Consider the following 24676-nt stretch of genomic DNA (forward strand, 5'->3'; position numbering starts at 1 on the left):
CACTATTCTCTTCCATTGGCTACACGGACAGGAATGATTGTCCAATAAAAATGTGTCTCTCTCTAGTACAGGGCTGTCCAGATCCGATTAGCGGAATTTAGGGCCAAAGTTTCAAAGGACCTGTTTATTGGAACACATCAAAATCTGGATGCTGGTTTGTTTTAGCGTGGGTGGGTGGGGTGACATTGTACAGAATGTGGTTTTCCAGCTTAATGAGGACCGCATATGAAATATTTATGGTCAAAACAGTGAAACATCTGTTAGCTCAGGTACTTTTAGTGGAGATTTGTGCAATGCTGAGGCACTTTCATGAGGTGTAAAATACAGCCACAAAAGTCTGTGGATATCCACTCTTCCGAAGTTTCTTCTGAAATCAAGGGTATTAATAAGGAGGTTGTGTCCCCATTGCTTTTGTAACAGCTTCTAGTCTTCTAGGAAAGCTATTCACTAGAGGCTGGAACAATATGGAATGAAGTTGATTGCATCCAGCCATGAGAACTGAGATCATACATTTTGGATCACATTTTAATCACAAAAATCACTCATTAGAAAAAAATGGCTATACCTGGTTCCGATTCGTCTCAGCCACTGACGCTTTGCCCACAAGTAGACGGAGAGTCTGAGACCGTTCACGTGGTTTTTGTTTGTGTTTTGCCCTCACGTCCACACATCCACAGTTTTCTAGGTCACTGAAAACAGACATTTTTGAATACACACTCTAAGGTGGAGATTTTTGAAAACGTTTGAAATTTTTGATGTCAGACAGCGTGTTTGTCTCTGGAAAGTCAAGTAGCTCCTTACTCTCTATTTAGGGAAGTACCTTTGTCATTAAACTATAATGTATACATTCAGATATCACTAGATTTTAGATTCCCACATATGAATAAATATAATCTGATGATGTATTTGATATATATTATGGACTATTAAGATTTCAATTGATTAATTTCATGACTTGCATTGTGCACTACACAGGAAGTATGGAGTGATGTGAGATTAAATTTCTGTTTCTCTAATGCTCTGTGGTGTTTTTAATGTATCTCTGTAAGAAATACATATATCGTGTCAGTCCAGTAGGGGTAAAACAACCGTTTTCTTATTTATCTGGGTATATGTTAAAAAATGAAGGAAGGGAAACCAGTTTAAAAAATAAATATCCGGGTCTGTGTAAATTTTAAAAATTTAAAATTCAATCTATAGTTTGATCAGAGGAGGATGGATCCCCTTTGTGAGTCTTGGTTCCTCCCAAGGTTTCTTCCTCCAGCCTCGAGGGAGTTTTTTCTTGCCACTGTCGCCTTCGGCTGCTCACATTGGGCTTTGATTTAAATGTTCTGTTCTGAAACTGTGAAGCTGCTTTGTGACAACGTCAGTTGTAAAAGGCGCTATATAAATAAATTTGATTTGATTTAAATGGGGCCTGATACCTTAAGTGGGTTAAGCTGGCCTCATTGTCAGGATTCTGCCATTTGCATTCTGATTGGCTAGATGTACATCTACGTACATGCATTTCCATGTATTTTTTTGGTACTGGCTCTGGAACTGGTCCAACATGAATCAAAGCCTGCCTCCTTCTACACGTCATGCAAAAATAGCAGACTTGTGATTAGTCCTTTTGTGTGTCAGTCAAATTTCTTTTCCTGCAGTAGTAGTAGGCGGTTCTTGGCCACGTTCAGTGGCAAAAAGTACCAAACACTTCCTAAAGAGTCTGGCAATGCGAGACTAGTTTCTGCCTCATCAAGAACGCTGCTCTGCATCCATCCTGCCAGCTTAGAACCAGGCCTTTTGAACATTAAGGATATTTGAGTGATAATCAGTTTTTAAAAATTGTGTGTACCTACAGTACCTCTCACAAAAACCCTGACACATCAAATGGTGAACATGTCTGTGTAGATGAGACTCTTTTCTCTAAAGCTTGTCACTCTATGTAGCAGATTCGCCCCTGACCTCATGCTGAGACCAGCCAGTTGACCCTTGACCTCAGTGTGATCAGAGGGTCAGGGAGCTCTTGATGTCTCTGAGTAATTTGGGTTGACCCTGCTGTTCTGGTGGCTGATCACACAAGCACACACCCACACATGCCACGCTCTCCATGGCCCCGCTGTCTCTGTGTGTATGTGTGGGTGAGGATCAGCTGTGACATTGGAGCTGAATGAATGTCACGAGCAGATTCTTCATGTGCAGTCTCCATTGAGTCCTATACGCAGTCCACCAAAACACCGCCTTGACGGCCCTAGACCCCAATTACAACTGGAGACAACATTTTTTTTACCTGCCCAAAATATACTGAACGTTAGTGGCAACTAAGTAATTTTAGTGCTTTGCGTATGTACAGAATGGATGGTACTCTAGGGAAAAAAAATAAAGTGTAAGGATGAACTGGAAAAGCTTAAGTTGTGCACACAAGACTGGCATAATCTCCACAGAAAACCCATTATATGAAATGCAAAGCTCACTATGCTCACTGCAAAGCATGGACCTGGTGAGTTAAAGACCACTAAGCAATACATTTTGGAACAGTAGAACTTTGCTCTAAGACTAATTACCAAACCAACATCAATAACTATCCACTAATGTTTTTTGTGGCTGGATGCAATCAATTCCATATGACAGAGTTTAAAGGACACAGCATGGAAAGAAAAGATAAATAAAAATATCCAGAGAATAAAGAATAATTCAGACAATAAAAGTACAAAACAAATCTGAGAATATCATCAGAATCATTTTGATTCTGATGATATTGGAGATCTGGCAACCCGTTTGGCTGTTTCTGTACCCGTTTGGAAGCTGTTTTGATCGCTCGGGTTTTCCTGTTTAATCGTTTCCATTGTTATTTTTATATTTATATCTGTTTTTATAACCTACTAACCATCCATAGATCTATCTTTTAGATTGTCTCCGCAGGAATATTCATTACAGAGGCACTAAAACTGCCACCGGACCCTGGAGTAACGTTCTTGGTGTAAGTTACTAAAATTCACTAAAAGCGGTAAGTACCTGCAATTCCATGGCTACTACTGGCTGTTTTGCCTGTTCAGAGTGTGGCATGTTTAGTTTAACGCCCTTTTCCACCTCTAGCGATAAATATAGTGGTTGTATTTGTAGTAAGTGTCAGCTAGTTAGCTCTCTGGTGGATAAAGTGGACCAGCTAGAAGTGCGCATCCGGAGCTTATTATTGTTGAGGGATAAACAGCGAGATTCAGTGTTAGCAACTCCGGGTGCTTTAGGGAGAGTTAGCACCCCCACGACTCCGGCGTTAGAGCCCTCACAGCGGGGTGAATGGGTGACGTCTCGGCGTCATAGCCGGAAAGCTAAGGCTGATGCTAACGCTGAGGCCAAAGCTAGCCCACCGGGACACCACGCTCCTCCGATTCGCGTGTCAAACAGGTTTGCCCCGCTCAGCGAAGCACCCGCTGAGGAGCCTGTTAAGAGTGCTCTGGTTATAGGAGACTCTATTGTTCGGCACGTGAAACTAGCTACTCCTTTAGGGGCGCCGGCAGTAACAGTTAGCTGTTTATCGGGAGCCAGAGCGCCGGATATTAGTGGCAACCTTAGACTGTTAGCTAATAGGAGATATTCGAGGGTAGTCATTCATGTAGGGGCCAATGATATTCGTCTGCGGCAGTCTGAGGTAACTAAGGGTAATATTACAGAGGTGATTAAACTGGCCCAGACGATGTCCGATGCCGTAATCTGCTCTGGTCCCATACCAATGCGGCGTGGCGACGAAGCTTACAGCAGACTTTCGGCGTTAAACTGCTGGATGTCCAAGTGGTGTTCCGAAAATCAAGTGGGCTTTATAGACAATTGGTTACGTTTTGAGGGCAAGCCTGGTCTTATAGGTAGGGATGGTATCCACCCCACGCGGGAGGGTGCTGCCTTACTTTCTTGCAGTATAGCACATAGTCTTTTAGTTAGTCGGCAGAGTAGTGTAGTAAGCTGCTGACAATCCAGAGCCGGGACCAGGCCGCAGACAGACAGGCTAAACCGACCGTCTGCGAACTGTCTTGAGGCGTCACCCAGGTTCAACTGTATTGAGACTGTGTCTTTCCCCCGAACTAAATGTAAAAGTAGAAAAACAAAATCAGCCTGTTTCAGCAACCTAATCAATATTAAATCATACACAACACCTAGCAGCAACACCTCAGAACTAAAATTTGGGTTACTCAACATAAGATCGCTAAACTCAAAAGCACTCATCGTAAATGATATTATAAGTGATCATAAATTCAATGTTTTCTGTCTCACGGAAACGTGGGTTAAACCAAATGAATATTTAGCACTAAATGAAGCCACCCCCCTAGGCTATAATTATGCACATAGCCCAAGAATATCAGGCAAAGGAGGTGGAGTATGTGTAATTTACCAAAATACCCTAGAAATTAGTCTTAAACAATGTGACACCTTTTCTTCTTTTGAGGTTCTCTCCACTATTATTACAAATCCGGTCACAAAAAAGGACGCATTTTTATTATGCAACATTTACAGACCACCAGGGCCTTACTTAGAATTTCTGAAAGAATTCAGCGATTTTGCTACAAACCTAGCGGTGTGCAATCATAAAGTTATAATTGTAGGAGATTTCAATATCCATTTCGAGAAGGAAAGTGACCCACTAAAAAAGGCATTTACCTCAATCTTAGACTCTATTGGTATTACTCAAAATGTAACAGGGCCTACACACTACTGCAGCCACACTTTAGACTTAGTTCTGACACTAGGTCTTAACATTGACAAAATTAATATCTTACCGCAATCCTCAGCAATCTCCGATCATTACTTAATTTCATATGAGCTACGTTTTATCCATAATCTATGTAAGAACCCTCGCTATTCTACAAGGCGTATAATAAAACCATCTACCGCCCTACAATTTATAGAAAACCTACCAGAACTATCGACCCCAGTTCCAACTCCATCAGACCCAATGGACCTAGATGTACTAACTGACTACCTAGAAAATACCTGTCGATCTACTTTAGAAAAGGTAGCACCACTTAAACATAAAAGTATAAGACAGAAAAAGCTCGCACCATGGTATAACGATAAGACCCGTACTTTAAAACAAACATTACGAAAACTAGAGCGGAAATGGCGATCAACCAAGCTTGAAGTGTTTCATTCTGCCTGGAAGGACAGCCTTATAGAGTATAGAAATGCCCTCACTAAAGCTCGCTCAGCATATCTGGCCTCGCTGATCTCCAATAATAAAAATAATCCGAGAGCACTGTTTAGTGTGTTTTCTAGAATTACAAAAAATCAAGCAGGTTCTGAACAACTAATTCCAGCAACTCTCACCAGTAAAGATTTTATGGACTTTTTTAATAATAAAATTGAGAATATTAGACAACAAACTCTAGCCACAGGATCAAATCCATCCTGGCTGCCACCTGATGTGAATGAAATAAAACATAATATAACTGTAAAAGAAAGACTTGAAACCTTTTACCCACTCCCACAATTAGAACTAGAGAAGATTATCACCTCCGCAAACTGTACAACTTGCACACTTGACGCAATTCCCACAAAGTTGCTCAAAGAAGTACTACCAGCTATTATTGATCCTCTTTTAACTATAGTAAACTCATCGCTTAGTCTGGGCCATGTACCCAAAGCTTTTAAACTAGCAGTTATTAAACCTATGATCAAGAAACCAAATCTTGATGCTAGTACACTGTCTAATTACAGGCCTATTTCTAATTTGCCATTTCTGTCTAAGATCTTAGAAAGAGCTGTGGCCCAACAACTTAGTTCATATCTACATAAGAATCATATATATGAAAAATTCCAATCTGGATTCAGGCAACATCATAGTACAGAGACAGCTCTTGTCAAGATAACAAATGATCTTCTTCTTGCCTCTGATCAAGGCCACGTATCCCTGTTGGTGCTTCTTGACCTAAGCGCAGCCTTCGATACAATAGACCACAATATTCTCATAGAAAGGTTAGAAAACATGGTTGGAATCACAGGGACAGCCCTATTATGGTTCAAATCTTACTTAACGGAACGTTATCAATTCGTAAAAGTAAACAATCTAAATTCAAATTATTCTAAAGTAAGATTTGGAATTCCACAAGGCTCTATTTTAGGACCATTATTATTTACATTATACATGTTACCGCTAGGCACAGTTATAAGAAACCATGACATTAACTTTCACTGTTACGCAGACGACACACAATTGTATATTTCAGCCAAGCCCGATGACAAACACAGATTAAAGAAAATAGAGGACTGTGTAAAAGACGTGAAAGGCTGGATGTTGCGTAACTTCCTCCTTCTAAACAGCAACAAAACAGAGGTCCTGCTTTTGGGTCCAAAAGTGACAAGAAATAAATTATCAGATTTAATTTTAGATCTAGCTAACTTTCCAGTTAAACCTGGTTCAGCAGCAAAAAATCTTGGTGTCATAATTGACCCGGATTTATCATTTGATCAACACATAGGTAGTATCACTAGGACAGCTTTTTTACATCTTCGCAATATTGCTAAGATTAGAAATGCCTTATCCCTCCAGGACGCAGAAACATTAGTACATGCCTTTATTACTTCAAGGCTTGACTACTGTAACGCACTACTGTCAGGATGCACCAGCAGCAATTTAAGAAAACTTCAACTAGTTCAAAATGCTGCAGCTAGGGTCCTCACTAAAACTAGAAAATTTGAACATATCAGCCCAGTTTTATCATCACTTCATTGGCTGCCTGTTAAATTCCGCATTGACTACAAAATTTTGTTATTAACATATAAAGCTCTACATGGGCTTGCTCCTGAATATCTTCAAGATACAATTTCCTATTATGAGCCTCCACGTTCACTCAGATCACAGAATACTGGATTTTTAAATGTTCCCAGAATTCAGAAGGCCTCAGCTGGGGGAAGAGCCTTTTCTTATAAAGCCCCCCAACTCTGGAATGATCTTCCAAAAAATGTTCGGGACTCAGACACAGTCGCAATCTTCAAATGTAGGCTAAAAACTCATTTGTTTAGTTTATCATTTGATAGCTAATGCTCCCCCATAGATAAAGGCGGCAGATCCGGGGGGTCCATGGACACAGGGAATTATAGTATACTGAGACGCTGGTGCTGTCGTCCCGCCGCTTCTCGCGATCACTCAGGTTTGTTGACGGTGGAGCGGAGGGATGCCAGTGTTTCAGGATGCTCCCGTGTCTGTGTGTCCTTCTGGTTCTCTCCTTTTAGTTAATGCTGTCATAGTCAGATCTGCCGGAGTCATTAGCCACACTCTGGAAATTTTCATATTTTCTACTTTACAAACACAAAACAGTTCAAAACTAATTCCATCCCTTTACATCTTTCCGAGTAAACGACTGCCCACCTGTCTGTCTGGACACTGATGGATGACTGTCGAGATCCTCCTCCACGCTTCAGACCAGCTGCCCACGCTCCAGCAACCACCAAGTGCCTTGAAGCTGTCCCTACACTGAAGTTCTCATGGACTACTAACTATCATCACCAGTAGATTGACCAGAGGAGGATGGGTCACCCCTTGTGAGCCTTGGTTCCTCCCAAGGTTTCTTCCTCAGCTGGGGGAGTTTTTCCTTGCCACTGTCGCCCCTGGCTTGCTCACTTGAGGGTTTTACATTTGTCTTTACATTTCATGTCAAATCTTGTCTTACTGGAATTCTGTGAAGCTGCTTTGTGACAACATCAGTTGTGAAAAGCGCTATATAAATAAATTTGATTTGATTTGATTTGATTTGATTTTGAGAAACACTATTTGTGTTATAAGATTTATCTAAATATTTAGATATACTCACAGTTCATGCGGTAGTTTAGAGTGAGTTGTGAAGAGCCAGTGAAGACAATTATTATATGCTTCTATCCACATGATATGACGACTGCACACAACAATGCAGCCACTGACAACTGACTGCAGTGCTTTAGTTTATTATACCAGTCCATATGCCATAATGCATTGGAGCCTTGTTGGGGCGTGCAAGAGTTCCACTGCTTCTGGAGCGATAGTTCTCGTGATAATTCTTATTGAGTTCTGTGAAACTACAGTAGAATACATGCAGTTTCTATTTATGTCTGCCTTATTTTATAAGCAGTGAAATATTTTTACTTTATTCTCAGAATTATTCTGACTTTAATTTTGAAATAATTCCAGTTTTATTTTCTGAATAATTCAAACTTTAATCTCAGAATTTTTACTTTTTCTCTGAATGATTTGGAGAATGATTCTGTGTTTATTCTCATAATTTTTATTTTTCATGCAGTAGCCCTAAAACTCTTAATTTCTAAAAATGCCCACAGCTATTGCACAACCTTCATAAAGTCAAACCTGTTATTGCAGGAAATGGGGGAGAGTGTATTCATTATTTTATAGAAAATTTTAAATGAGCTGGTGTCCACAAACCTTTGGCCATGTTGTATAATTGAGGCCAGTCTGCTCAAGGGCAAACTCTTATTGAAAAGTCAGCTGCTCGTAGTCTCATGTATTACCTTAGGTGACCAATAAGCCTGGCCTTGACCTTGGGAACACTTGGGTAGGTTTCTGTAATGAGCTGAGGGAATATGTGACCCTGTGAACACTGCTATATTTCTAGATTAATTAACCAATAAATACAGGCACTAAGTATAGGATCTCCATATTTTAGCACAAGGGTTAAATCGAACATTGAAGAACCTCAAGTATTTCCTCAAAAACATATTTACTCTTAGATATTTGTGTTGTTACACTGTCAATACATTGACTTGTGCACAGATACATTTGCATGTTTGTAAAGAATGAGTTGTGTGATGCCATAGAAGATGTTTGATTCCCTACAGAGAATCCTTAATTGCTTTTTAAATGTTAATGAACCTCCTAAGATAAAGATTCCAGAAAGGACCCTTAAACTGGTAAAAGGCTTTAAAGGTAAAGGCTGTAAAAGTTTCTTTACAGGGCATACGTAACATTGGTCTAAGTGAATATATTGGAAGGTGGCCATTTCCCTGCTCGGTGATGCTTCAGCGGTCTGAGACTGGGGTCCAAAGAGCACAGTTGGTTTCAGTCTCTGGGAGGGATGGAGGACCACCCTTCTCCAATTATCACACAAGCACAGGGATAGCAAGCCTGGGCAACTGTTCACTGACAACACAGATCTGTATTGTTAGCGTTAAACTCTTCAGTTTCCTTTGCGTTGTATTAGTTGCAGTTCAAAAAGTTGTGACTGTTTTCACACGTCTCAGATGAAACATTCGTTTACATGCCCCCTCCCAGTTTCGTGGCATTGTGTGTGACTGGTGAAGTCCAAGCTAATGGGGTAGAATTGATGAAGACTAATGATTGGGGAGAAGATTTGGCCAAAACTGGTCATAATTTAAAACAAATGTTATTTTAATTGTAATACCTAATCTTCAGAATGGTTCTTTAAGAACTTAAAAAACCTGTTGCGGTGTTTTTGTTTTTCTTAAGTTCAGTACTGTTTCTACCTTTCTACTGCATTTATGAATGCTTGTAGATATATTTACACTAGAGAGAAGGAAGCTGTAAAGAGGCCATTGTGGCCCAGTTACTTTTATAATTTACAAGCTATTAATTTAATCATTTATTTCACAAATTGGTGAAGTTTCCTCCAAAACTGTCTTTTGCAAACAGGGCTCGGCATTCTGGCCTTGGAGCTGTTTTTTAGATGAGTGGGATCATGGAAACTTGGAAACTTTTTTGCATGTCCAGCAGCTCTGTAGAAGCATGCAGACATGCCGGGGTCAAAGCCAGGGTCAGCTAGGTTATGGGTCAAGTGCCTCGCCTAGGGGCATATTGGTAAAGCAGGATTTTGACAGAGCAGTTCTCTGGATGCTGCTCGTCGCTACTGGAACAAGAACCTACAACTTCCTGGTGATTACTGTCCCACTACCCAACCTCCAGCAGCTGCCAATGCAAATGTGCCTGTTTGTTTGTGTGTGTGTTGCAGGGGGGGAGTTTATTCCCCAGCCAAGCGTCTCTGTCTTCTGTTTATCCAATAAATGTTTTGTTTGATGCTTTTCTATGAAAATACGTAGTGATCCTCAAAAGCCGTTCTTCATGTCGATGTGTTACAGTATCAGCGGCACGTGTTGGCTGATGAATAAAATGGAAGGCAGGAGTTTCTTTGCAGATGTCAGCATTCCTGTGATCAATGAAACATTTCTGAAACCATCTCCCAGAGGTCCTGATAACATCATCTGAGACTTTTGACACATTTAAGAAGGAACTAAAATATCTTTTTTTTTTGGGTCTGATTTCTCTTTAGATTTACTTTCACTATTTTTAACATCACTTCAGTTTTCTATTTTTCTCTCAGCCTTGTCTGTTCTCCACTCCTTCAGACTACTCTTTCTATTTCTTCATCTTTAGTTCATCTTTAATTGACTTGTTTACTTAACCATTAGCATTTTTTTCTTAATCTCTAAGCTGTCAGTATCATTTACTCAGTTGTGTTTTCTTGAGACATTAGAGCTTGTGTGGTACAGTGGCCTGGATGATTGAAATGTTCCTCTTTGTATCACCAAAAGCTTTCTCCAGAGATGCACCCTCTACTGGTACACTTGTCAGAGGTACTCATAAGCATGATCATATACACAATCAGCTAAAAGTGCTGTAATAAAATAAACAACTCATTTTACACATATTCCAATTGGCAATGACTAGCTGGTGTGTTATATTTATTCTCATAGAAGATACTGTGCTTGGACGTAAGCTACGCCATAATGAACCTATGAACAGATTGTTAGATTTTAGACAAAGCCAAGTCACAAATAAATCTGGAATTATAGCTGGCAGATTTCTTAATCAGGGTGTCTTTCTGATATCACCCTGTACCTCTTTATGTCGACAGTTCTTTTGTTCTTAAGGGTTTGTGGACTTCTTTCTGTCACCTTTCTCTGGAACCTGATAGTCCCTATTGAAGTTCATGGACATCTCATTGAAAGGCCAAGCAGTTAATGGTCCTTTAACTGTGATAATGTTTCTTTCAGACCAATAACACCATTTTTATGTTGCTCATAAGAAATAGATGACCAAGAAGGATGGAGCAATTTCACCTTTTAATGCTGGGTCTATATCAAGACGTGTTCCTCTTTGTGGGAACTTTTTTCCACTTTTTCCTGCAGACGCTGAAGCATTACTACATTGACCTCCCCTAATTACAGTTTGCCCCAATGCAGCTTTGGGGTTGTAAAACCTAATTGACCTTATCTGCACTGACTGGACAGCTAGCATCAATTACCTAGCTATTACACAGATCAAAGAAGGCTCTTTATTACAGTGACACAAACGCAGGAAGGCTATGACTCAGCGAGGAGACTGCAGTCCCTTTAGAGTGTCATCAGGGTCCAGTGTTCAGAGCTTTAAAAAGTGAGCTTTTGTCTATACAAAGACAGCACATTTCCCAATGCGCACTGTAGCCCTCTGTTGGAGAGTAGCTCCTACACAGGAACAGGCCAATAACAAACACTTCTGCTGAGGAGAGCCTTAAATAAATAAATAAATAAATAAACTTTTCCGGCAGCTCTGTGCTGTGCTGTGTCTGATCCATTTGTACCAACGTAGCACACACCACCACATCAGTGTCACATTCTACAAAGAGCACTTGTACAGTAAATGTACAATAAGTGTAATATGAAGAAGGTAATGTTAAGGTCATGGCTCATTGTAATATCTACAGTATTTTAACCTAATGAACTGATGAGGAATGCTGGGCTACTGCATATAAATTCTATATTCTGCACAGAAATATATGATAATTCCCTGTGATTTACAACATTATGTTTAATTGTTTATGTAATGAAAAAAAAGCACACTGCCACTAGCCCACAGTTCTTGTATTATTACATCCTTACAGAAAATAATCTATGCACAGGGGACAATTTGTTAAATTTGGCTTCAAAACTGAAAGAGTGCAATCATGATGCTCAGACGAAGCATAGCAGATGTCTACAGCAGTGCTGTTTTACAGGCCACCTCCTTTTCACTCCTCTTCTCTGAGCAGCTCTTCCCGCCAACAGCAGGCGGTGTTGGCCAGAAACATTTTAACACACGTGCGCCCTCTGGTGGGGATTTCAGGGGCTCAACAGCTGGAGCTCATTTGCATGCGAGGTAGACATGTATAATTAGATTCTCTAATAAACAGACAGCCTCCGAAGTGTGAGAGAGTCCTAACAAAATGGCAATTGCCAACAAGTGGATGAAATAAATGCAGGAAAATATACATTCAGTGGCTCATCTTTAGAGCCCCAGCTGAGATCAGTGCCAGTGTCATATAGAGGAGATCTTTGTGTCTGTGTCTTCAGCACTATTCACTCACATGTAATCCTGTCTAATACAGACTGCTCATACAAAGCGTGTGTGAGAATGTGTCAGGGTTTATTTCCAGGGGCAGTGTGTTGACTGACTGACTGACAGACTCTGCTCGGTGGAGCCATATTGGTCTGTGGTGGCACAAGCAGAAGCCGCATCTCTGAGCTCTGGAAATGTGGGGGTGGTTGGGGTAGTAGAGACGTGTGAATAAATAAAGGCAGATGAGTTTCAATAAACAGACACAGGAACAGGCTGTACAGCACGAGACCATTCCTTTTCTAAACACGTCGAACTGTAACACAAGCAAAGCCACCTCATGAATAAACATGAGGAACCGGATCTGCCTTTTCAAACAATGAAATAATGCCCATTTGCTTTGCTTTTCTATGTTTTCTCCTCTGTTTCAGATCTATCATTCCCTCAGTGACTGGAAGACAAGTGGAGCAATAAGATATTCATGTGTCCTCGGATGTAATTAAACTGTTCTCTGGGGAGATGGCACTCCTTGTAATACCTTTGGGATGAGTGGATAAATGCAAACAAACCCTCACAGCAGTGTTCCTACATCTAGTATACAGCCTTACCAGATGAGAATGTGAAAGAGTAATAATAATTAACAAAAAAATGTTATTTGTAGATAAAACAATCACATAAAAACATGACCGTGTCCTTGAACTATTTTTGTACATGCGGTTGTACTAAAACATGTTTATGTTCAAAATACAGTCCTTTAAAGAAGTATGAACACCCCTGGTCTGTTTACAAGGTTTGTTCAATTGTGAAAAAGCAGGAACAGTAATGAAACATGTTGACGCATTGTTTAACATTATCTTTTAACTCAAATATGGCATTTTCTGCTAACGTTTGAACAAATATTTAATCAGTAGATGCACTTTAAAATATGTAAACTTTGGTATCCTGCAAAGGGTATTAGTTAAGGTTTACTCAACAAAACATGTCATTTGACCAGGGGCACCCAAACTTGTGCATATGACTGTAGCTCATGGCCTGTTGTAGCTTATGGAAAGAAATAATGACTCTTTATATTTATTAAGAAGCGACTCTTCTTCAGACCAGGCCGAAGAGTTGGGTCGATGCTCAGTGGAGATGGGTCTGAACATGTTAATGATGGAAGGCGTGTACACTGCCAGAGGTCTGGGGTGAAGTGCTTATGAGAATATAATCCTTTATACACGCAGAGCGAGAGCCGTGTGTTTCAACGTGTTTATTTTAGTTTAAGTGGTTTTTAAAACACCTCTGACTGTAGCTCTTCACAAGATTCATGTTTGTTAAACCTTCCAAAGACAAGCAAGATCATATTAATACCTGGCCATGTCTAATATCATTACTGTGCAAAAACTAACAAAAAGTAAACATCATTTATTGTACAACTCGACAGTGGGTTCTGACACAGGGGTATTACAAACAGAAGCACAAAGACTGCATCAGTGAAAATGAATAAGGAGCAAAAAAATGTATCTGAGATCAGCCTGGTGCCTCACAATGTATGGAATAGTGACATTTCCAATAGTGCGTATCCACACTGTTTTCAGTGATTATTAGCACAATATTTAGGTTACATATTAGATGACACTCGAGCCATTTCTAATAAGGCAAACATGGCAGACTCGAAACGTGGAGCACTGTTGAAAACTACTGCCCTTGCTACCAGTATTTGTCCAGTTCTGTCCAAGGCCAAAATAATAAACAAGGAGGAAAATAAAAGCAACAAAATCAGGTGTCACAGAGAATAGCAACACTAGCTTATTGGCTTTCAGCTCGAGGGTGAAGGCAGTAGCACAGACTGTTACAGAAGTGTTGAGGTCATTGTTTAAGTGTGTGAGGTCATTACTAAAGTGTGAGGTCTTAGCTGATGACTTGGGTTAGGTGACATTGCAACTGAGTTACTGGATGTGCCTGAATAAAGGTATTATTATGAATGAGGAACCAGGAGCAGGTGAAGCATGGACACTAGATAATCCGGCATGCAGGAATCGAATCATTCTTTTCAGCACTAACAATAAAAAAAAGAACATTTAAAAAATACATTCAAGAACAAACCTTGCGAGCAGGCCCAGAGACCTATGATCTACAAGACACGTTCCACCAAACATTACCATCATATTCTCCAAGAATAAATGCACAGAATATTTAAAAGAAGAATTGTTTGATTTAAAGCATAATGTGTAGATTATTGGTGTATGCTTTGAGTGCAGTTTAAGAGTCAAACCATTCATTTGCATCATTAGCTCACTTCAAGCTGTAATAACTACCATCAACTGCCATCATTCGTTTGCACTCTCTTACTGAAACTTATTTATACTTTCTGGAAACAATCCATGTCCATTTATCATGTGCTGGGGATGTGGTTTTTTTCACTGCTTTCATCAGAACAGTTTTCACTAACAACTTTACTAATGTATACAATTTGCATGTCCTACCCTTCATAAGTTTCATAAGGTATCAGTCATCTTAACTAGTCGCTGATTTCACAGTAAATTATAATGATTTATTCAATATTTCAGGTTTTTAAAAGGACAGTGAAATGTGAAAAGAGTCAATGATAAACAATATTTATCAATTTATACAAAATAAATGATATATTTACAGGATTGATTCAGTCATGAAATTGTAATTGTAGACACAATTATTGACATTTTTACAACTTAAAATAATGTTGTAAGAGTATGTGTATATTATTAGAATCATTTTCTAAATTACTGATGCTAATGCAAATGAATGTTTTTACCATAAACCAACACTCATACACAGTGGCAGTCTAAGAAAACTCTGAAGATAAGGCTTTAGTTTAACATCAAAATTTGGAAAGAACTTTTACATTTAGAAGTAAAATACAGAAGACTCTGCACTTCTCAAGGTTTGAACAAATGCAAAACAGAAGTAGTTTCACAAGTTCTCTCAGACTTTTCAACCACACTGTGCATATTTTTTTTTTTATTGATGCCTGTTTTTCATACAGATTTTTAGTATTCGATGCCTGTATTCTTGAAAATGAATGGTAGAATAAAATGGTGGTGGAATGTCTCTTAAAACGTACCTCGTCGTGGCTGAGTCGGGTAAACATATGTTTGAAAGACTGCGCTGCACTCTCTGCTCTGTCCGTTTGGCACGAGATGTTCAGACGGAGTCTGACTGATGTGCACAGATGAGACTGAACTGCATGACTTCTCAGAGAAATACACACCAACCACTGCACAGGCTCCTAGCACTATACACACACGCACACATACACACACACACACACACAGACACACAGTTCCCTGAGAGCATCAAAAGACTGCGGCAACAACAGAAAATGGGATGGTTGTAACAGTATCACCCTTACTAAAAAGGTGAAAATTAAAACTAAAACAATGGCAAGAAGAATCTAGTGCCATTGAAAGAAAATCCGAAGAAAGTTTTATCACGGCTTCCACCTCAATACGGCGAATCCGTCAGCTTTGGTGGCCTAAACACTGACGAGAGTAAAGGAACAATTATTGAGATCAGAATCTGCATTTCATTCTAACATGTCTTACAGTGATTCAGCATTGCAGCCGGTAAATTACGGCAAAATGATTGTATCATAAAACATAGAGAGGTGATTTCACATTTTTCACAAGCAGAGAAGTACACCTAGACAGGCTATGAAGTGATATGTTGAATAGAAAAAAAAATAAAAATAAAATAAAAATAAAAAGTTAAGAAGGTACCATGGACATGTATACAGATCTACTGACAAAGTGACAACAAAATAGTAACAATCGAATTCTGTGCAATTCACTGTCAACAGCCCGGTACCTCTTTCCCTTTTTAAAATCAGCATTCATTGGTCCATTTTTTTTTTCATTTGTACATTTGTGATTTATGCTTTTTTTTTGTTGATTTTTCAGAGTTTTTGCACTGGACGATCCTGTGGATAGGTGCTCATTTTGGCTTTTTAAGACACGCAACGCTCCATTGTGTGTTTGTGAGTTGGTGGTCCGATAGGGTCTTTTCCCTGCCCACTGAGACCAGCTGACAAACCTCTTCACAGCTTGCTTCTATTATTTTTTTTTATCTTCTTCTCGCCTAAAAAGTCCATCACTCACAAACAGTATAATATATATAAAAAAATAAGTTATTGCGCATCCGAAAAAAGTGCATCTTCGATTTAAAAAATATCTCTTTCGCTTTAATTTCTCCTTTCTTCCTCTGAATCCTGAAATCTTAGATGAGAGGGGCAGGTGATGGGGTCAGAGGTGTCCCAGAGGGAAACAGAAAAGCTGTGTGAGGAAACGGACGGAAAGGAGGAGGGGAGGAAAGGGAGGGAAAGAGATAGACTGAAATGGGTGATCTTGTGGGAGAGAGAGAACAGCCTCACTACGCTATCACCATGGGAACATCGTCTGAGAAGCCACAGATCATAGGGTCGTCATCATCATCGTCACCTTTGAAAGGGAGAAAAACAAACGAGGTCATGAACCGAAGGGACAGCTCTGTAGAATTATGAATAAAAAACAAAGATATATATATATATATAATGTGTGTGTGTGTTCCAAAATAACTTCAAAACGATCTTGTTTATTTTTCATTCTCCTGTAAATTACTATGTGTTACAATTTTTTGGAACAACAGCAATATGTAAGCTGTCATTTTGAGAAATCTCCCTACACTACAGGAAATGCTTGGGGTTTCTTTTGTTCCGAAACAAGAAAATATTTGGTGCTTAGATTAAATTATTTATTTAAAAAACAAACAAACAAAAAAAAAACAATTTTTTGCTGGTGGATTAAAAATATAGAGAAATGGACAGTAGTTTAATGATTAAAAATTGTTAGCTGCAGTCCTAGTTTGCTTTAATCGTGTGCAATGAGAAGAAGAACTGTTGAAAACTGCTCCCCATTGCACTGTATGAGGTAGTTCTGATCTTACCCAGCTCGTCTCCTGATGAGAAGATGGCGGATCCAAGGCGGGAGTTGTAGTGACTGTTGGCGAAGGCTGTGAAGCTGTGCTGCAGTCTGCGGTGCCGTACATACAAAGCCACCAGACCACCACAAACACCAAGCAGAAGGATGAACAAGACCGGGACAACAATCGCCGCCATGTCACCTGAACGAGCCGAATGAACTGCAGAGCTGTCAGGAACTTCAAACACAGAGACAATTCAGCACTCAGTCTTGAAATTAAACAAATACTGCTTACAGAATCTTTACCTTTATTCACATATTGTTCAGCCTGGATATGTCCTGTCTGAAGTCTGATTGTTTACATTTACACATAGTTCAAAAACCAAAGTAGCTAACATCACAGGACTTTTTTTTTGAGCAGGACAAGTTTCTGCAGTGTGAGCAGCGTAAAGCCACATTAAAGCTGATTTTGCTAAGTATTAGGTGATTTCAAATCTATACTTCACATAATAGCAGTAATATGAGGGATCAGAAATGTGAGTATGTACCTGGCCCTCCAGCACCCAGCTCGTTGTACAGCAACACTGCAGGCTCTCCACACAGCTGGTTGATCAGCAGACAGCGAGCACGCACAGAGAATGTGTAATTGTGACCTAGCTGCAAGTTGCTGGTCCAGAAAAATGTCTCTGTGGTGTTCCCAAGCCAAGTGGTGGAGTTGCTCACGCTATCGTGCATATAGACCTCATAGCCCTGCAGAGAGCAGGCAAAGACTATCAGCATCATATGTAGGGAATCTTTTGGCAGGAAGGATGGGTTTACGGAAAGGTGTTTGCATGGTTTGGGCTTCTCACCCGACTCTCATTGAAGCTTTTCTCTTTCACAGCCAGGCTTTTCCAGAACAGGAACGCACGTCCATTCTCAGAGAGGATCTTGAGAGCATCGGGTGGTTGTAGAGGGACTGTGAAAAGGGAGTTAAAGAGATGTCAGTAGTAACTGAAGGTCAAGATCACTGATAGGACTGGCTAAAATGGGAGAAAGCTTTCTTGAATTCTTGGAATTTTTTGGTTCAACATATGGATTGTTTTTACCAATTAAAATGTTCAAGTGCCCAAACTGTGTCAGTGAAACACAGATCCCTTTCACCTAAACTCAAGACAGTATTGAGTCCCAAGATCCCTCACAGCACAGACGCATCCTCACAGTGTGAAAGGGGCTTCTGACTGTGTTGTGTTTTAACAGGTTTTAAAGCTTGGGCACATTGTGTTCTAATGTATGTTAAGTACACGTTTAGGGTTATATGGGAGGCCTAGGTTGTCTTAAAGTCTTAGCAAAAGTTGAGCCCTGTAAACATTTACTCTATTTGCAAACTCCAGAATAATTAATCAGGATAAGGTAATGCAGCAATAGGACTCTTGCCCAATGATCCTTGTTGGTATAGTAAATATCAAGCTGGAAAATTAACCTTATTCTGCAGAGAGGCTGTAATCAGAGCTATAGTCATACAGTATGTAATGGACACTAAGGCTCTTTTAAGGTTGTGCTGGGCTGGAGTGTTGGGTAGGCGTGGGCGATATGGCCATAAAATAATATCACAATAATGATATCCTTGGCAATATGACGAAACAATGAAAAATACTTTTAGTAATTTCAAGAACACACTATTCCAACAAAATAAATGTTATATTAATATTAATTCTATTAAATACAGTGGAACCTCGAGTTACGAAGTGTTCAGAATACGTACAAATCGAGTTACGAGTAGAGGTGCGAGCAAAATTTCTGATCCAGTTACGAATGTTTTCCAGAGTTACGAAGAGCTGATCTTCGGGATCCAACCAATAGTTGGCGTGGTTTTCGCTCACAGATTCCTCTCGCATTCATCCACCACGTTCTGCTCTGTAGATAAGATTACTGTACCGTATTTTATACCGTATTTTATATTTCTTAATCTATTTTGTATATGTTCTTTCATCTATTTTTTTTATTGTGTAATTTTAAGTTTTGTGTGAGTCTTTCATATTGAAAAACATGCATTTTTTCATAATTTAGGACATTTTGAGGACTTGTCAGAGGGCGGGAACTGATTAATCCAATTTCCATTATTTTTAAATGGGGAAAATTCATTCCAGTTACAAGCAGTTCCAGTTAAGAACTCGGTTCTGGAACAAATTCTTAACTCGAGGTTCCACTATATATGTAATATACATTAAAATGTATAGAAGGTTTTATTTACTGACAAGTTGTATTTTACTACAAATGTAGTTTCAAATATTCAGAGCCACTTTCCACCATGCTTCACTGTGCCTAAACAACTCATGTAAAGAACATATGCCATATTATAGCTAACTGCATGCCGTCTTTAGGGAAACATGTTAGAATATCACAATATCGACTTTTTAAAAATAGTTTTAAAATGTTATGACGATATTATTGTGAATGATATGATATGGCATAGCCCTACTGTTGGGGTTGTGCAAATAATAGAGGATTTGATTATAACAGGTGTCAAGATATGTGCTTGGTTCCAACAATCAACTAACACAGAGCTCTCTGAGGGCTGTGTACCTGTGTTGAGTGTGTAGCTGGCCTCCTTGGACATGTTGCGCAGCCGGATGGTGACGCTGTAACGGCCACCGGCTTCCAGGCCCTTCAGAGTGTATTCCACTGTGTTGTTCTGAGTGTTTACTTTATAATCGCGCTCAGTCTTCCGCACTGTGTCCTTCACATGCACCACGTATGTCTACATGCACCCAAACACACACAAACATACACAAACATGTTTATAAGCTAATACTGCAAATATGCAAAAACAACGTAATTCCTTTCAAAGTCAATTATAAAATCATAGATCAATATTCATGGCAGATTTATAAAAACAAAAAGTGGGCTATGGAAAACAGGTTGGTCATATTTGCTTGTAAGTGTGAGAAAGAGTGAGTGTCTTACAAGAGGAGAGCTCGGGCTGTCATAAGGCGGCTGCCATTTCAGCGTGGCCTGTGTCTTATCCACTCGAACTTTGTGAAGGTTTCGTGGAGGCAGTCTCTCATTTGGAATCATCTTCACTACAGCTGACTCAGACGGAGGGCCAAGGTACGGCTCGATAATTCGCACCTGCAAAACAAACAATCCTCAGTTTTTAAATCACGTGGCATTCAAACTCAAACATTCAGAGTGAAGTTGAACAGAGTGATCTTTTACCAGGAAGAGGTACTGCTCATCACTCTCCACAGTGATGATCAGACTGCTGCTGCTGCTGTTCACGTTGTGTGGACGGCGGTAGAGGTCAAGGAAAGAGGTGGCATAGAACACACCATACTTCTGACAGCACACAAAAACACACAAAATCAGAGCTCAAAATGCTGAATATACAAAAACATCATTATTTACTGAAACTGATTTCAAACATATTTCTATTTTTGACACTTTATCTTAAAACAGAAGCATATAAAAAAAACAGTAGAATTACAAGTGTATGCTGGTGATAAACATTTGTTGGGAATTACACATAATGAGCTAACAATAGTATTAAAGTATTGTTATCCTTTATTTTTCACATAAACTGTAAACAGTTACAGACTTAATAAAGAATTTCATTACTTGCATTCCTTTTGCTTATAAATACTAATATATTTGTTAAAAGTCTATAATACTTAGGCCTGTTTTACTACAGTCCACTATAGGCCTGTATGCCCTTTGTTTGCAGTTTTTTCCCCTGAATGTGTGTTTTTGTTGTAAGAGAATACCTGTGCTTGAGGCCCGGTCCAGCTGCAGTCCACAGCAGTCTGGTTAAGTGCTCTTGCTTTCAGCAGGGGTTGAGCTGGCTGAATGCCTTTGGTCTGTAGATGGGACAGAGCAGTTGGACTGTCTCCATCCGCAGTGTCTGCCCACACAGCCACTTCATACAATGTCCCAGCAGTCAGATTTGTGACTGCCATAGAAAGGAGGAATACAATCCATTTTGAAATATATTCAAAATTTTGAAAATTTTATATGTTTTTGGGAAAGTAAGGAAACATCGTCTATTTTGGGAGGTTTTTACCCTATGAATTTGGAACATTTCTGTGAGGATATTATACAGCCATTAGAATATTATACAGGATATTATATTAGGATATATATTAGGATATTATACAGCCATCACTTTATTGGCCACCATGCTTGCACACAGAGGAATTTGTTCTCAGCATTTAACCCAATTTGTACAATGAAACACACATTAACACACTAGTGAACACTAGGGGGCAGTGAGCACACATGCCCGGAGCGGTGGGCAGCACTAGCCACAGCACGCGGGGAGCAGCTGGGGGATTGGTGCCTTGCTCAAGGGCAATTTAGTCATGACCTGCTCGCTCTGGGGATCGAACCGGCAACCTTCTGGTTACAAGCCCAGTTCCCTAACCACTAAACAATTAATTTTGGATTACAAAAGCCAGTTTAATTTATCACAGAAGCACCATCACTCCAGAGAACCTACTCTAACCCAAGCTTGGCATTGAGCATGGTGGTGTTAAATTTTTGTGCCTGTGCAGAATGTCCCATTTCATTTCATGCTTATCAGTGAAGATATTGTGTACTGTGCATGCACAAATGAACAACTTTTCAGCACTGGGTCCCCATTAAAGTAGAGGAATTCATGAATTTTAAGGTATCTACAAATCGTTAAACATAAAGATATGTTGAAGAAAATATAATGATGGGATGTACCTATTAATGTGTCTGAAACAGTGTAGTTCCTGCTTTCTTTTACATGCTTGTCAAAGACCCAAGAGAACACCACCACATAGTGCTTCACCTAGTGAAAACAAAGTCTGATTAGAATGATCACAAAGGACAAACTGGGCTTTTTAAATTAAACTATTTACTCACCCTGTAATCAGAACTGATGGACAGAGTCACAGAGTCTTCGATGATGTTAGAAATCTTTGTAACTGGAGGTGCTAGAGCTGTAATTTAAAATGAAAGACAGATTATTATGTTGTGAAGTAATAACAACCCGCCAGCAGAGGGATCCACAAGGGCTCGATCAAAATTACAGCAACATACCTTTCTGAGGGACGAAGGTTCTGATCTCAGTCCACTTACCAACCCCTCTACTGGTCACTGCGGCCACCTGAGAGGAAGAGCAGAACAGAGAGTGGTAGGTGAGTTGCTGTTCTAGTGAAGGAAATCAGTTTGAGGAGTAGGACTCACCCTGAACTTGTATTTGGAGCTGGGCTGAAGACTATTAACTTCTGCAGTGGTGCTGGTGCTTTGCTGAGAAAACCACTCTGAGCTGTTGATTTCACTGTACTCCACCTGATAAGTGCACACACACACACACACACACACACACCATATAGACCATAGGTGACCCATAGAATATCAACAGTTGTGCATGGAATTTTTCACAGATTAAAGGCTCTACTTTTTTACACTTGAACATAGCCTGAGACTTATGGGTGTAACCTTTTTTTGATAAACATGATGACCTAAAAGTTAACAGTCTTAATGATAACATTCCTTAACTTACAAAACCAGCTTCCCACACTTAAAACAAGAAGCATCAATTCAATAACAATGCTTAGTCCAAAAGTCAGAGGCAGAGCTCTCTAAACTCACAATGTATTCCCTGATGAGGCCATGGGAGTTATCCGGGGGGCTCCAGGAGCACAGAACCGTCCCATCCTCTGCTTTATCACATCTAAGCTCCAGTTTCTGAGGAGCATCCGGCACTGAAACAACACAGAACACAATCATACATAAGAATCAATATTAAAGTCCTGTTCTTCTCTGTGGTGCAGTTGTGTATTATGGTGGGTGTGTGACTCACAGCCCTCGGGCGTTCGGAGTGTCAGCACCTCGTTGGTTTTGTGCTGCCTGCTGAGGCACTGCGTCACCACTTTCACCTGGTAGGTGGTGTCTGGCCGCAACACGGTCAGTGTGTAGATGGTCTTGTTGCTATGTGTATCCATGGGGGTCCACTGCTGAGCCCCCACCAGCCTGAGACAGGAACATATTGCTTACTGACTGACACAAAAAAAAATTATAGTACCTGAATGGCTGTCATTTATGGCTAAACATTTACTACAAAACCACAATTATAATTTTAAACGTCTACACTGTTATTGTATTATAGGTACAATTAGAATTGTATTACAATTACCATAATTTGGCCTGTCACTGTAATTACATCCAATATTTATGGATATTTTCTGACTCAATACTGCTCACTGTGTTTACTGACATGTTTACATAAAAATAAACATCACCAATTCATTTTAGCTGCTTGCCCTTGTTCTATTCTCTATTCTGGGGCTGTTATGTGAATTTGAAAACTGTTGTATTATATTATTTATGTTTTTGTTATATAGGATATGTAAAATATGTTTATTCCAATATCAATTTCTGAATAATCGCAATCAATTTATGCTAACCTTAATTGCTCTTTACAAGTAACTGCATTATTAAACTATTATATTTCCATTACACAGTGGCAGAAAATTGTCTTTAAATGACAACAGTATCCTTTATCGTAATTACCTTATGTATTATTACATCACATGGTTCTGAAATTGTATTGCTGATGAATTGTATGGCAATGTGCAGTAGTGTATATTTGCAGTAGATTATTCAAGGTTATAATGGGAGGAAGATGTATTTTGAAAACAGTTTGTGAGATGTGTAGTGAGGGGAGCTTTACCTGTAGTAAATGATGAAAGTGCAGGTTGAAGGAGGCATGTTTTTGGGCCGAGACCAGGTGAGTGTGACAAATCCAGAGAAATTTGCGCTCCACTGCAGATTCTGGACTTTATAGGCCAGAGAGTCAGCTGTGGAGGATAAAACAGTGTGGGATTAACAACATGGCGTAAACAAAGAGTCTGCTGGATTTCTCTAGATTTGGAGTCAATAGTGAAGATGATTATTTTTCTGGGGTGTATGTGTGTGTTTAACATGGTGAGTTTGGAGAGACATGACAGAGGCTGAGGTTTGAATTGTATCATATTTTATCATACCATCAAACAGCTCCCAAATTACAGCATTCTATGTTAAAACCGATAGGGGAGCTCATGGATTGAGTTTATCCACACCAAGGCAACATGCAGAGCCCACCATGTGAGTTTTAATCACACCAATCTCACTGAGGAAGCTGCGGTCCTGTGGTGTTCACAAGCAAAACTTTGCTTGCCATTTTGTTGTTATAGGTGTTTCCTATCATAGTGAAGACTGAGGGTGCCTCCCAAATCATACTATAATATACAGTATGCAAGAAAATAGTTAGCACCATTAGAAGTGCATATGGTAATGTAGTATGTGAAGTAAAGGAGTGGATAGTTTGAGCCGTTTGTGCTATGGGCAGCATAGCAGACGGGGCATTTCTGTCTTTATGAGAGCAAGGAAAAAGTGAAGGTGCGTTACTTGTGGGGTGCTGTCTAGTCAACACACAGAACAGAAAACTCATAATATCGGTTTCAAATACCAAGAATTTTTTCAATAATGCATATGTAATTATCCTCACTACCATCTG

At 39.6% G+C, this 24676-nt stretch overlaps 1 protein-coding gene across 2 annotated transcripts in view; it reads right to left on the reverse strand.

Moving 5' to 3' along the window:
- Positions 1 to 13499: 13499 nt before the first annotated feature.
- Positions 13500 to 24676, reverse strand: part of sorl1 (sortilin-related receptor, L(DLR class) A repeats containing) — a 64602-nt gene continuing 53425 nt past the window's right edge. For both annotated transcript variants that reach the window (XM_066662677.1, XM_066662672.1), the window contains exons 34-48: positions 23852 to 23978; positions 22982 to 23151; positions 22771 to 22883; positions 22363 to 22467; positions 22216 to 22282; positions 22039 to 22115; positions 21877 to 21964; positions 20916 to 21100; positions 20371 to 20490; positions 20119 to 20283; positions 19738 to 19912; positions 18024 to 18130; positions 17721 to 17922; positions 17198 to 17410; positions 13500 to 16713 (exon numbers count right to left, since the gene is read on the reverse strand). In XM_066662677.1, the coding sequence (XP_066518774.1) occupies positions 16646 to 16713; positions 17198 to 17410; positions 17721 to 17922; positions 18024 to 18130; positions 19738 to 19912; positions 20119 to 20283; positions 20371 to 20490; positions 20916 to 21100; positions 21877 to 21964; positions 22039 to 22115; positions 22216 to 22282; positions 22363 to 22467; positions 22771 to 22883; positions 22982 to 23151; positions 23852 to 23978 (1982 nt within the window). In that variant the 3' untranslated portion in view covers positions 13500 to 16645. The remainder of the gene's footprint in view (positions 16714 to 17197; positions 17411 to 17720; positions 17923 to 18023; positions 18131 to 19737; positions 19913 to 20118; positions 20284 to 20370; positions 20491 to 20915; positions 21101 to 21876; positions 21965 to 22038; positions 22116 to 22215; positions 22283 to 22362; positions 22468 to 22770; positions 22884 to 22981; positions 23152 to 23851; positions 23979 to 24676) is intronic.

The sequence above is a fragment of the Hoplias malabaricus genome, chromosome 1 (genome assembly GCF_029633855.1).
Source record: "Hoplias malabaricus isolate fHopMal1 chromosome 1, fHopMal1.hap1, whole genome shotgun sequence".
NCBI lineage: Eukaryota > Metazoa > Chordata > Actinopteri > Characiformes > Erythrinidae > Hoplias > Hoplias malabaricus.